This window comes from Eurytemora carolleeae, unplaced genomic scaffold (assembly GCF_000591075.1).
Source record: "Eurytemora carolleeae unplaced genomic scaffold, Eaff_2.0 scaffold190, whole genome shotgun sequence".
NCBI classification, from domain to species: Eukaryota; Metazoa; Arthropoda; class Copepoda; order Calanoida; family Temoridae; genus Eurytemora; species Eurytemora carolleeae.
The window spans coordinates 180,551-192,925 of NW_019396577.1; the positions used below are offsets into that span (position 1 = coordinate 180,551).

Sequence of the window (12,375 nt, forward strand, 5' to 3'; positions counted from 1 at the left end):
TTTAAAATACTTTAATTTGATTTGAAATACTAAAATATTTTTGGAATTCTTTACCAAAAAAACGGCTTATCAAATTGAGCTTTATCTTTTTAGTAATTGTCAATCTCTAAGTACGAGTTTCTCCTTTTTGTTTCATATTTTTAAACAATTTTTTTCTCAATAAAAAATAACTAACAAAAATACTTCTTTCTGTTCTTCAGATAAATTGCAGCGGAAATTTAAACTGAAAGCGGAAATATGAGCAACAAAGTCCAAGTGATAAGCTTATCCTTTTCCCTTCTTATATTAGATTAATAACTCTAATGAACCATCGTACAGCAACAAGTAACATTCAGAACAATTTAAATTATTTTGATAAGCTTATCCTTTTCCCTTCTTTTATTAGANTCTAACAGGGTTAAAAAAGCGTACAATAGGAAATTATCTCTCTCTCTTCGAAAACTTTCAATAAACACTCAATTTAAATTCGATTGACAAAATTATGAAAATCCTTGGCGCTGAAAACCTTAAATGTAAGAATGGTCGATTTATTTTCCACATAATGTATATTTAAAATTGTGTATTGTACAGGACGACCCCTGGAAGCTCTATGGCACACTGCTGTGGTGGTTTACGATCGTGAATATTATTTTGGTTCTGCTGGAATAGAATCTGTCCCACCAGGCACCACCATGCTAGGTAACATAAAACATTAATGGATTGTTAACTATTTAATATTAAATAAGTTCTCTTTGCGCTCTTCCATCCTGACCTAAAGAGCTGTCTAGTGTCTATTTATAATTAATTGACAGTCTTTGTAGATCAATTAAAAACGGGTTTCAAAAGAAAATAACTTTTATGTTTAAAATAATCACTGATATCACAAAAAGTAGTTTAAAATGAATATAGTCAAGTCGTTTTGTTTAATGTTTTTTTTCTGCTTGAGATTTAAAACGTCGACGTTAATGTACATTTTCATTGCCAAGATTTATTTATGTTTTACTATTCTAAATCTGTAAATATTTAGGCAGAAGTGCCTGAGGTTGAATGAATGTGAGGTTGAGGTAGAAAGTGTGCTGCCCCCCTAAACACACACACACAAATCCCATTATTTTTTTTCAGTTGCAACATTTGTTTTTCGACGTACGAACAAAAATTATGTCTTTTCTGTTGCAGGTCAACCTTTAAAGATTGAAGATCTCGGGGAAACTCAGATTCCATTCGAGGTGTTTAATGAATACCTTCTCACCCATTCAAAAGACAGGTTCAGTTATCGCTCTTTTAAAATATCAAATTCAGAGATTAAATAAATGGGATAATAAGCGTTATTTCAAGTGACCCTCCATGAAAGGATGGCAATGCCTGATTCACAACTGAATCCTTAAAAGCTGGTTAAGTATAAATTAGATGTGAATGTTTATGATTTAAAAAACTAAACTTATTATTTACAATTATGGTGAGAAACCATACAAAAGTGATTTGTGCCTTTTTTATTAAAAAAATACAGGAATTATTAGGGTTTAAAACTTCTAACTAGAAAAATTACAAAATTTTCCAGGTTGATTAGATAAAGATGTCAAGGGTACCGTTGTGAATCGGGTAATGTCATCTTTGAATTTAGGGTCACGGAAAATTAACTAAAAATTAATTAAGGAATTGGAACCGACTTATTGAATTTTATATAAATTTATCTTAGTGAATTGTGTGGATCAAATGCTGATAGAAAAATATTGATTGATTGATTGATTGATTAGGTTTAAGGGTGAGAGGTATGACCTATTTCACCACAACTGTAACAATTTCTCTCACGAGACTGCACAATTTCTGACGGGGAAAGGGATTCCCCAATATATTCTAGGTAGGAACATGTTCAAGGATACATCCGTAATTTAAATGATGTTATTTTCATTTCTTTAAAAGCTTCAAATTTGTTTTAAAAGGCCTCTTAACATGCAACTATAGTATAGATTCTCAATTTTTCCCCATTAAAACGTTTTTGAGATTAGATGATCAAATAACAATATATACATTACAACTACAAACAAGAAATGAAGATAATCTGTTCAGATTTACCCTATGAAGTTTTATCTACCCCAATGGGGCAGATGTTGGCTCCAATGATACAACAAATGACTCCCAGAGGCAACTCAATACCATTCACCATGGGAGACGCAATCGAAAGGAATGGTAAGAAGAAATATATTTTTAATTAGTGTAATCATGACTAACATATTTATTTACGATATTGTCGACAATCGAAGTTTATAGTTACATATCCGAGATACATCGGTACCCTGGCCTTTCACCCTTTTTCGGAAAAGTAATAAAGAAGTTTCACGATTAAAATTGCCTTCTGGAATTAAGATGACAACGATTTTTCCCTTTTACAGTTTATTTACAGTTAAAGTTGTTAACAGTATTGTTATGGATAGGGATGTACCACTTGAAATATAGTGTCATTTGAAATTACATTAACATTCCCTTTAAAGTTTATTATTCTCCATCATTGCAATATTGTAAATATAGGCCTTCCGCAGAGCTCAAGTACCCGATCCTTTACTCAAACTAATGGAACATCGTCCCTGCATACCGAGGTTACAACCAAAGTGTTCCCGGTGAAAACCCCGGTCCTATTAGACAACCCACTCAACGTCGAGGGCATCATGAAGAAGATGAAGGAGTTCAATGCACAGGTAAATTTGAATATTTTTAAAGGGACAGTAGACGGAATGTCAAGGAATCCATCAACTATAGAATATCAGATTGATTAAACCATTGTCTGATCATCTACGGCTTACAAGCTAAACTGTACAAACTACTGGAAAAACTGGAATATACGCTAGCTTACAGTTTTAACTCAACGCAGCTGACTTTACATCGTACATCCTGACCATTTTGTGGCGTTTTAAAATTTGAATGAAAATAAATCATATTTATTGTAAAAAACAGATTGCAAACAAAGTTAAAACCAATTACAAACGTTTCTAAGAATGAAACTTTGTAATCCATCATTCTAGTTAAAAGGTTTAATGGGTACCTTTGTGAATCGGCCAAGTCATTATAAATAGAGGGCCACGTCTTAGAACCTAAATAGACAAAATAGAGTATATTGGGGTACCTACTACTGTCAGTATACTGGATACCAAGAGGTTCTTTTAGTATAAAGGGGTACCTCGAGAGTTTAATAAGGATACCCAGGCTCCAAAGGTACGCTCAGTATATAGGAGTTCCATTTGATCTTTACAATATAATGGGGTACCTATGGAGCCTCAGTAAATACCTAGAGATACAAGTTAACTGGAAATTTATTTTCCTGTCCTGATCATAGAACATTAAAATTAGTATACATGCAAAAATTGAAGTAAAGGGAAAATTTCAATTTAAATGATCCGTTCGATTAATTCAGATAAAAGTTAATTTCCTATCTTATTCACAGTAAATTGTTTAGGAAGAGAACAAACTAACTGAGATCGAGATGAACATTTTCTCTGGACTTGCTAAAGGTAAGTGACGACTTATTCCCAAGTTCATATGAGGATTTGTTTAATAAAAGTAATAAAGTTATAAAAGTAGAAATAATCAGAGAATGTTTTTGAAAAAAGTTGGTTTTGTTTTGGTTGTTCTCTGTATATCTCTATATATCTCTATATATCTCTATGCATCACTATATATGTCTATATCTCCATACATCTCTTTATATCTCTATATTAAGGTTTAGTGAGAATCTCTAAGGAGAGCTACCCTGTTCTTGTCAAGGTTCTATCCTGGAATCCTGAACATAGGTTTCCTGCTCTAGATCTACTTAGGTATACCGTGGTGTTTACACTACAGGGGTATACATGTTCTTGAAAAGTATCTTACACCTATTTGTTTAATGAATGTTTTTAGTTTATTTAAATATTTTGCCGAATTGAAGAAATAAATGATCTTTTAAAGAAGGGGAGTTTTCTGGGGTTCAAAAGTATTAAAAGTGGGAGAACTTGCCAGTCAATGTTAAGTACTTTTAATTCCCCCAAATACTTAAAAATTGTTTTCTTGGGGGGGGGGGAAATATTTCCCAAAATATATATCCTTGAGTGTTTTATTCTCCAAAAAACAAACAATGTTTTATTTTTAAAGAACATAAGTTGTTCTGCGTCACTTCTCCCCAGGAGGAATGGACATCAAGGGGATCAAAATTTAAATAATTCTGAAAAAAGTGAAATTACTGAAAAAAATAATGAAAGTGTGACAAGGAAATGAATGTTTCTTCGTCTTCGAATATTTCTAGTTCAGATGGGAGAGTGGAATTCTTTATAATTTTTAATTTTGTATTGTGTAAACAAGTGTTTAAAAGATTTATTTATGTTTTACTATTCTAAATCTGTAAATATTTAGGCAGAAGTGCCTGAGGTTGAATGAATGTGAGGTTGAGGTAGAAAGTGTGCTGGATATACTCCTGGAGAATCTAAAGGTCGGAGATACCAACGCCATGCTTGCAACAGCTGCGCTTGCTAATATCATCTCCATATCGGAACATACGAGGTAATCGATCATTACATTCACACTAACAATCAAGTTTTTGAAGGGATTTTTGACCTCTACCGATATAACCTAATTTTTTACCTCTACCGAATTAACCTAATTTTTGACCTCTACCGAATTAACCTAATTTTTGACCTCTACCGAATTAACCTAATTTTTGACCTCTACCGAATCAACCTAATTTTTGACCTCTACCGAATTAACCTAATTTTTGACCTCTACCGAATCAACCTAATTTTTGACCTCTACCGAATCAACCTAATTTTTGACCTCTACCGAATTAACCTAATTTTTTACCTCTACCGAATCAACCTAATTTTTGACCTCTACCGAATTAACCTAATTTTTGGAATTAAGAAGACAACTATGTCTATTTAACCGCTGAGGGCTTTTAAAGATCGAAACTTTAATTGAAAATTTTTGTCAGGTTTTGCTTACTTTATTTTTCTTTGTAGAGTAGCTAGTTGATATTTTAAAGGAATGATGCCTAAGCAAAAAAGTTCAAATCCAGAGATATTTAAGTTCATACATATTTGAGTATTGTGAACGTTTTAAGTCATTTCCTTTAAAGCTCTAATTATTGATGAGGAATTTCTAATTACATTATTTTTTTACTAAATTAATTTTTTTAATAATGATATTGTTTTTGTTAATTTAGCATTTTTAGCCGAACTTCTCCGAAAAACAAAACAAAATTTAATAATACATATCTTAACAAAATGTTTTTTTAAGAAAAACGCATCTGAAACTCGGTCCCAAATAAGTTTTTGTCAATCTAATCTAATAAATAAAAGTACAGCAAGGTTGAGGTTGAGAGTGTGATTGAGAGATTAGTTTCTCTCCTCCCCTCCTCGCACAAGAAGCTGGAGCTCTATATCGTCACCTTCCTCCACAACCTTGTCTTGCACCATACAAATAACAGGTTAAGATCATCATGGCATGTCCGACTCCGAGTCCAATACGCTAAATATTCTTGAAATCTTTGTCTAATCAAAAAGAATGAGGTATCCATGTTTTATTTCTTTAAAAAACTAACATTTTCAATTGTGTTCTCTTCAGAGTTTCTGCTGTTTGGAAACAATGGAGGACATTTTTAAAATTAAGCATGTTTAAGCTAGAACGACGACGATATCTCTAACATTATTGATCAAGCAAAGAAAGTTTAAAGGGCACTTTTTTTAAAGGGGTATTTCCCGCTTTTAATTGGGGTCACTTGAAATTATTTCAAAAATACTAAATTCTGATCAGTCTGAATAAAAATAATCTCTTTTAAACTTTTAAACAAAAAAACAATGCAGATCTATGTATGTGTAATAAAACGTAAATACTTATTTTCGAAATGCTTCTCGCATTTTACTCTATATTTCACGTTAAATTTAGATTTTACTAGTAAATAAAAAAGCTTTAGATAAATGTTGATGTTTTTCTCGTGTTTTTTAAATTATTGGTTTCATCAGTTAATTGTGTTCACTGTTCAGGTCTAGGGATGAAGATGATAAAAGTTTAGAAATAAAAATTCTTCTTCTCTCTTCAGTTCTTACACGTGTAACACCAACCATTGTTCAGGTAAAAATTAAATAAAAAGTTTAATATTTTTAATTAATCTTCATTTTCTTTTATCAACTCATCTTATAATATTTGCTTGAATTGACTTGGAATATCTGTGATGTTAATGGATTTGATTTAATTTGATTTAATTTGATTGGATTGGATTGGATTTGATTTAATTTGATTGTATTTGATTGGATTAAATTGGATTGGATAGGATTGGATAGGATTTAATTGGATTTAATTTGATTTGATTTGTTTTGATTGGATTGGATTGGATTGGATTGGATTGGATTGGATTGGATATAATTTGATAGTATTGGATTGGATTGAATTGGATTGGATAGGATTTAATTGGATTGGTATTGGATGTTTGATCTGTAGGTTGAGACGGAGGAGAGGATTCTAATCACATTAGGGAACCTACTTAGCTCCGGGGACCAGGTACTGAACGAGCGTTCATTCACTCTTATCCTCAATAATTATATTTAAGTTTTTTCTTTTGTAAGGTTTATTTTCTCTACTCATTGAGTCATTTTTTCTTTCCTTTTCTTTATTCATTTATTTGTATTCTTTCATCTCCTCTTTACATAGAGATCTTTTTCCTTTCCGTTGTTTACTTTTTCATTTTGCAACTGTCTTTCCTTTCCACTGAATCTTCTTCATTAATTCATTTATTTTCCACAGGAGATACGGGATCTAGCGCATAGTATGGATATTCGAGAGTTTATTATCAAGGTAAATATAGACCAACACTTGGCTATTAATACTTTATTGACTACTTCGCTTTATAAATGATCTATAATGTTTAAAAATTCCATAGATAGATAGATAGATAGATAGATAGATAGATAGATAGATAGATAGATAGATAGATAGATAGATAGATAGATAGATAGATAGATAGATAGATATATCGGCTAAAATCGCAATACTTACAATTTCTTCAATTTATAAATAGGTGATTAATTGTATTAGTAATAATTAATTATTTATTAATTGTCAAATTTAGATGTTGATGAGACATATCCGGAAATGAAAATATGTACCCGGTCCTAAAGTATATTGCTAGTAAACAATAGTTGACTTTTACTCGACAAAAGGTCTCTTCTACCAGAAGTCTTTGTTGTGAATCGGACATGGCACATGAACGGGGTTAGTTTAAACATATACGTCTCCAGCTCTTTTAATACAAAACCTAAACCACCCCTCTTAACGTTGAAGTACACGCCTTGTATACAGTATATTATATGCATATTTATTTATTTATTGAATTTTATTATGAACTTTTTATCCAGGTTGAGCCAAGAAGTGACAAGAAAATTATCAAAGAACTCAAAGAACTTCTCAAGTACGATGTTGACGGAATTGACTTGGAGTAAAGATTAGAAAATTAACATAGATCAGACAGCTTTTCTAGAGTATGATCCCAATATTCTGGAAATTATATGACTGCGTCATAATTTATATGATTGGTATTTGTTGTATAAGTAACAAAGCTTTTGAGAAAATTAAAGAATTCCTGGAATGATTTTATTAGTGAAGTATGAAATTAGTAAAACATAGTTGATGAATGAATGCACCGTGAATAGAAAACGATATTAAAGTCGTCCCTCTATTCCCATGTTCGTATGACACACTTGGACACATTAGCATTAAAAACCACACGGGACAAATACAAAATTAATGTTTTGTTGATACATCAAATATTATGCTCTCTGCCAGTAAGGATTGATTTATTTATATCTGTATTTTGTCAAGTTGATAAATGTGATGATATTCTGGTTCTAAGTTTTGAAGTATGCCCCAATATTTGCATGGCGTCTCATTCAAAAAGGTTGACAAAAATATTTGCATGGCGTCTCATTCAAAAAGGCTGACAAAAATATTTGCATGGCGTCTCATTCAAAAAGGTTGACAAAAATTGAGTCTCTACAACAAACTTTGTTTTCCCTAAATCTTAACCCAATGGCGTAGACCTTAGATATGTCAAACTTTTAATTGTATTGGATTAAACAATCTTAAGTTTAAATATTAAATATTTACACCATCAGGTTGCAAAGATTTGAGTTTGTGGCGAAGATTCAATTTCTTTTACGAAAAGGTTGTTAATGTAAAATAAATTATTTCCCACAAAAGCCTATTTTCATTGGCGATTCGGATAAGGGGGGGCAGCAGTCTATTCACCCCCCGCATTTGCTCCCCCCCCCCTATTTTCTACGCATTTGTAAACTGTTCCTTATGTTAAATTCTGCATTCTTAGGAAATATATGTTATAATTATAACTGTTATGCAATATTGCTCTCTTTAATCCTTATTGAATTTTGTTGTCTACATTTTTAAATATATGTTGGTTCTTATTTTATTTACACTATTTTAGAGGTTAAAAATAAAAATAAAATGACATTATTATTGCCACAGAATTAAGGCACGCTGAGCTCAGAGGCGTATTCAGGGGGGGGGCTATTGGGGCTAAGCCCCCCTGGACCAGTGAAATCTATTGATTTCAGGGGGTTTTCATGCCCCAACGGGTGTTTAGCCCCTCCTGGAAAGAAAAAAATGTAAGCCCCCCCTGGACAAATTCCTGAATACGCCCCTGGCTGAACTAGACTAAAGGAGAAGGTTCTAAAATGTTCTGGTAGTGGGATCAGATAATGCAAGGGTCAATGCTCTAACGAGAGCAAGTGGATTTATACATTATTATTCTAAACATTTCTTACATTATGTCAAATTAAACTCTGACAAGATATATGCACAAAATGGTGTAAAACGAACTACAATATTGTTATTTGATCGCTTTTCAATTTATAAGATATTGCAAAGTTTAATAAAAGCAAACTTCAACATAATACAGTTTTAAAATCTTGAAAGTTTTTATTATTAGAATTATTTATAAAAAGACTACGCGGTTTAAGGATAAAAACTATTTTATTATTCGGTCGGATAATTAGATCAATATCACTAGCTCGAGGTTTCCATTAGGTCGGATAATTAGATCAATATTACTAGCTCGAGGTTTCCATTAGATCGGATAATTAGATCAATATCACTAGCTCAAGGTTTCCCTTAGGTTGGATAATTAGATCAATATCACTAGCTCGAGGTTTCCATTAGGTCGGATAATTAGATCAATATCACTAGCTCAAGGTTTCCATTATGTCGGATAATTAGATTAATATCACTAGCTCGAGGTTTCCCTTAGGTCGGATAATTATATCAATATCACTAGCTCAAGGTTTCCTTTAGGTCGGATAATTAGATCAATATCACTAGCTCAAGGTTTCCCTTAGGTCGGATAATTAGATCAATATCACTAGCTCGAGGTCGGATAATTAGATCAATATCACTAGCTCAAGGTTTCCATTATGTCGGATAATTAGATCAATATCACTAGCTCAAGGTTTCCCTTAGGTCGGATAATTAGATCAATATCACTAGCTCGAGGTTTCCATTAGGTCGGATAATTAGATCAATATCACTAGCTCGAGGTTTCCATTAGGTCGGATAATTGGATCAATATAACTAGCTCTAGGGTTCCATGGGTTCAAAATAATCTTTAATAATCTATCTCATATATTTATTTTCTTATGTTGGGTGAAATAAGCTTAAAAACTACTTAAGTACAAAACATCAAAATCTTGTTTTTTTTTACCATTTGGAGAGATCGGAATTTTTAAAGTTTGATTGAATGCAATTTAAAAATGACAAATGCTTAAGAACAATATTCCATGTAACAAGTTTGAAATAAAAAGATTTGTAATTTTATTGGTCATTGAGTCATCAATTACAAAAGGGTTAAATAAAGTTACAGTTACAATTAAATAATTAGAGCTTTGTTACAATTCAAAAATGATTTTTAGAAAATCTTTCCTTTACAAATTGCTCATATATATATATATCTATTTAGTAAAACAAGACATTTGTTTTTCTTTTCCCTATAGCCTGCCAGACGGTTGGACCGAATGGGCTGGCATTTTTTGAGTAAACCCATGGGTAGCCAGGGGGTGACACTCGCTACATAAGCTTAAAAAAATCAAAAAAAGTAATTTAAAAAAAATTTTATTCCACAGGCAACGCCGGGGCACTTCAGCTTGTACTACATAAGTTAGAAAACTGATAAATCAATATCTAAATTTATCCATGTCACTTATTACAAATATTGGGAAAAACCATATTTCAGTTAAATTTCATGACCTTGGATCGGTGCAACTTGAACTTTTCTACGGAGCCTAAATAAAAATAAAAAAAACATTATTGCAATTTGAATTTCTGTCAGTTTTTTCTGAAGGTAGGTACCTGGGGTTTACAAGTATCTGAAGGTAGGTAATAGGGGTTTACAAGTATCTAAAGGTATGGTAATAACTGGGGTTTGCAATTATCTGAAGGTAAGGTAGGTACCTGGGGTTAACAAGTATCAGAAGATTAGGTAGGTAGGTACCTAGGGTTTACATGTATCTGAAGGTTAGGACGGTACCTGGGGTTTACAAATATCTGAAGGTAAGGTAGGTACCTGGGGTTTACAAGTATTTGAAGGTAAGGTAAGTAACTGGGGTTTACAAGTATCAGAAGATTAGGTAGGTAGGTACCTAAGGTTTACATGTATCTGAAGGTTAGGACGGTACCTGGGGTTTACAAATATCTGAAAGTAAGGTAGGTACCTGGGGTTTACAAATATCTGAAGGTAATATAGGTACCTGGGGCTTACAAGTATCTGAAGGTAGGTAATTAGGGTTTACAAGTTTCTGAAGGAAAGGCGAATACTTGGGGTTTACAAGTATCTGAAGGTAAGGTAGGTACCTGGGGTTTACAAGTATCTAAAGGTTAGTTAAGTAGGTACCAAGGGTATACAAGCATCTAAAGTTAGGTACATGGGATTTACAAGTATCTGAAGGTAGGTACATGGGATTTACAAGTATCTGAAGGTAGGTACCTGGGGTTTACAAGTATCTGAAGGTAGAAATCCTTCAAGTTCATTTTCCTTGCATTCCCATCATCAATTCTTTTACTGAAATTATAATTTAAATTTAAAAAAAAATATTTTTTCATGTTGTTGATGAAGAAATTATTTTTTTATTGAATGAAAAATAAGGTTTTAATCTGCAATATTTACCATTTTTAAACATCATTTTGTCCCTTTCCCATCATTTATTTTTCCAAAAAATGTTTGAAGATGTGAGGGGGAGGAATTATTTTCCATTGACAAATGATATAATCAGTGTAGTTTGTATGTCTTCTATTATCCTATGAATTTTTTAACACTTTCAGGCACATTTAGTAAAAATATGAGTTCTGAATAAACAGGCAAAAGCTTTGGAATATTAAATAAAATTAGAAAACGAAAATACTCAAAATAACAAAAAATGAATAATCATATCTGTCTTTTATCAAAGCACTTGTCTTATTAAAGCTTCTGTAAAATTAGTTTTTCTTAAAAGATATTAAATAATAAATGATAAATAACTAGATACACTCTAAAAGTACAACTTTTTATACTTCATTATTACTTCAATTTTAAGATCAAACGTGAAATGGAAAGGTACGAAAAGCATCGCAATAAAAAACTTTTAAAAAACATTGTGCATTTCGAGTTTCTTTTAATTAAATATATATTTTGTTACTGTTTATACCTGCGAGCAATATCGGCTAGATGTTTCAGCAAGATCAGATTTCTCTTCTAAATATTTTTTTTAATTAATTTCATTTTAATATTAAAAAGGTGGAAATAAAAAACTCAAAACTATTTTTCGACAAAATGTTTTAGCAATTTCTAAAGACGTTTTCTCCGACATCTTAAATTTTTTTATCTTATAAAAATCTAAAAATGTTATGTAATCTTTTTGAAAACCTTCCGGCCTGGCGTTTGACTTTTTTATTACTCGTTTTTAAGCTTTCACAGCGTGGTCTATTTTCTTGTTGGTGATGCTATAATATAGTTCCTGGGAAAAAGAGTGAATACGTTATTGGTTGAATAAATTATTTAACATGCAAATCTTGAAGCTGCTTGTAAAAAACAAATATTGGGATAAAATTTGAAAAAAATTGGATTTTAGCATGCTTAAAAATTGAAAAAATATAAAAAAAATGATGTAGATCTGTCCATTTATAAATCATCAAGATTTATTGGGCACCAAGTAATTTCGAAATGATTTAGGAAAATTCGATGTTGCGAAAAAATGTTGTTCTTTTAGCTCCGTATATTTAACAATCCAAACGCAAATGAATATTATCCACTTCTTATCTTTATAAATTAATTTACATCTGTCAAAAGATGCAATTGCACAATGCAATATAATACATACATATATATATATATAGTTTGTCTAA

The 12,375-nt window shown here is 31.6% G+C and overlaps 1 protein-coding gene and 1 long non-coding RNA gene across 2 annotated transcripts; one reads left to right on the plus strand and one right to left on the minus strand.

Annotated features, from left to right (window-relative positions):
- Positions 1-554: 554 nt before the first annotated feature.
- Positions 555-7,587, plus strand: LOC111705809 (uncharacterized; the record flags this gene model as incomplete). Its single annotated transcript, XM_023478488.1, has 13 exons — positions 555-678; positions 1,156-1,243; positions 1,734-1,837; positions 2,047-2,166; positions 2,506-2,672; positions 3,428-3,482; positions 3,692-3,785; positions 4,357-4,503; positions 5,303-5,425; positions 5,982-6,069; positions 6,436-6,495; positions 6,739-6,789; positions 7,350-7,587. Coding segments are annotated over 13 exons (1,305 nt in total), but the record flags the coding sequence as incomplete, so codon positions are not given.
- A 2,209-nt stretch (positions 7,588-9,796) lies between these two features.
- Positions 9,797-11,727, minus strand: LOC111705815 (uncharacterized). Its single transcript, XR_002766082.1, has 3 exons — positions 11,679-11,727; positions 10,982-11,056; positions 9,797-10,280 (listed from the first exon to the last, which is right to left on the minus strand). It is a non-coding gene; the product is annotated as an uncharacterized LOC111705815 (long non-coding RNA).
- Positions 11,728-12,375: the final 648 nt, after the last annotated feature.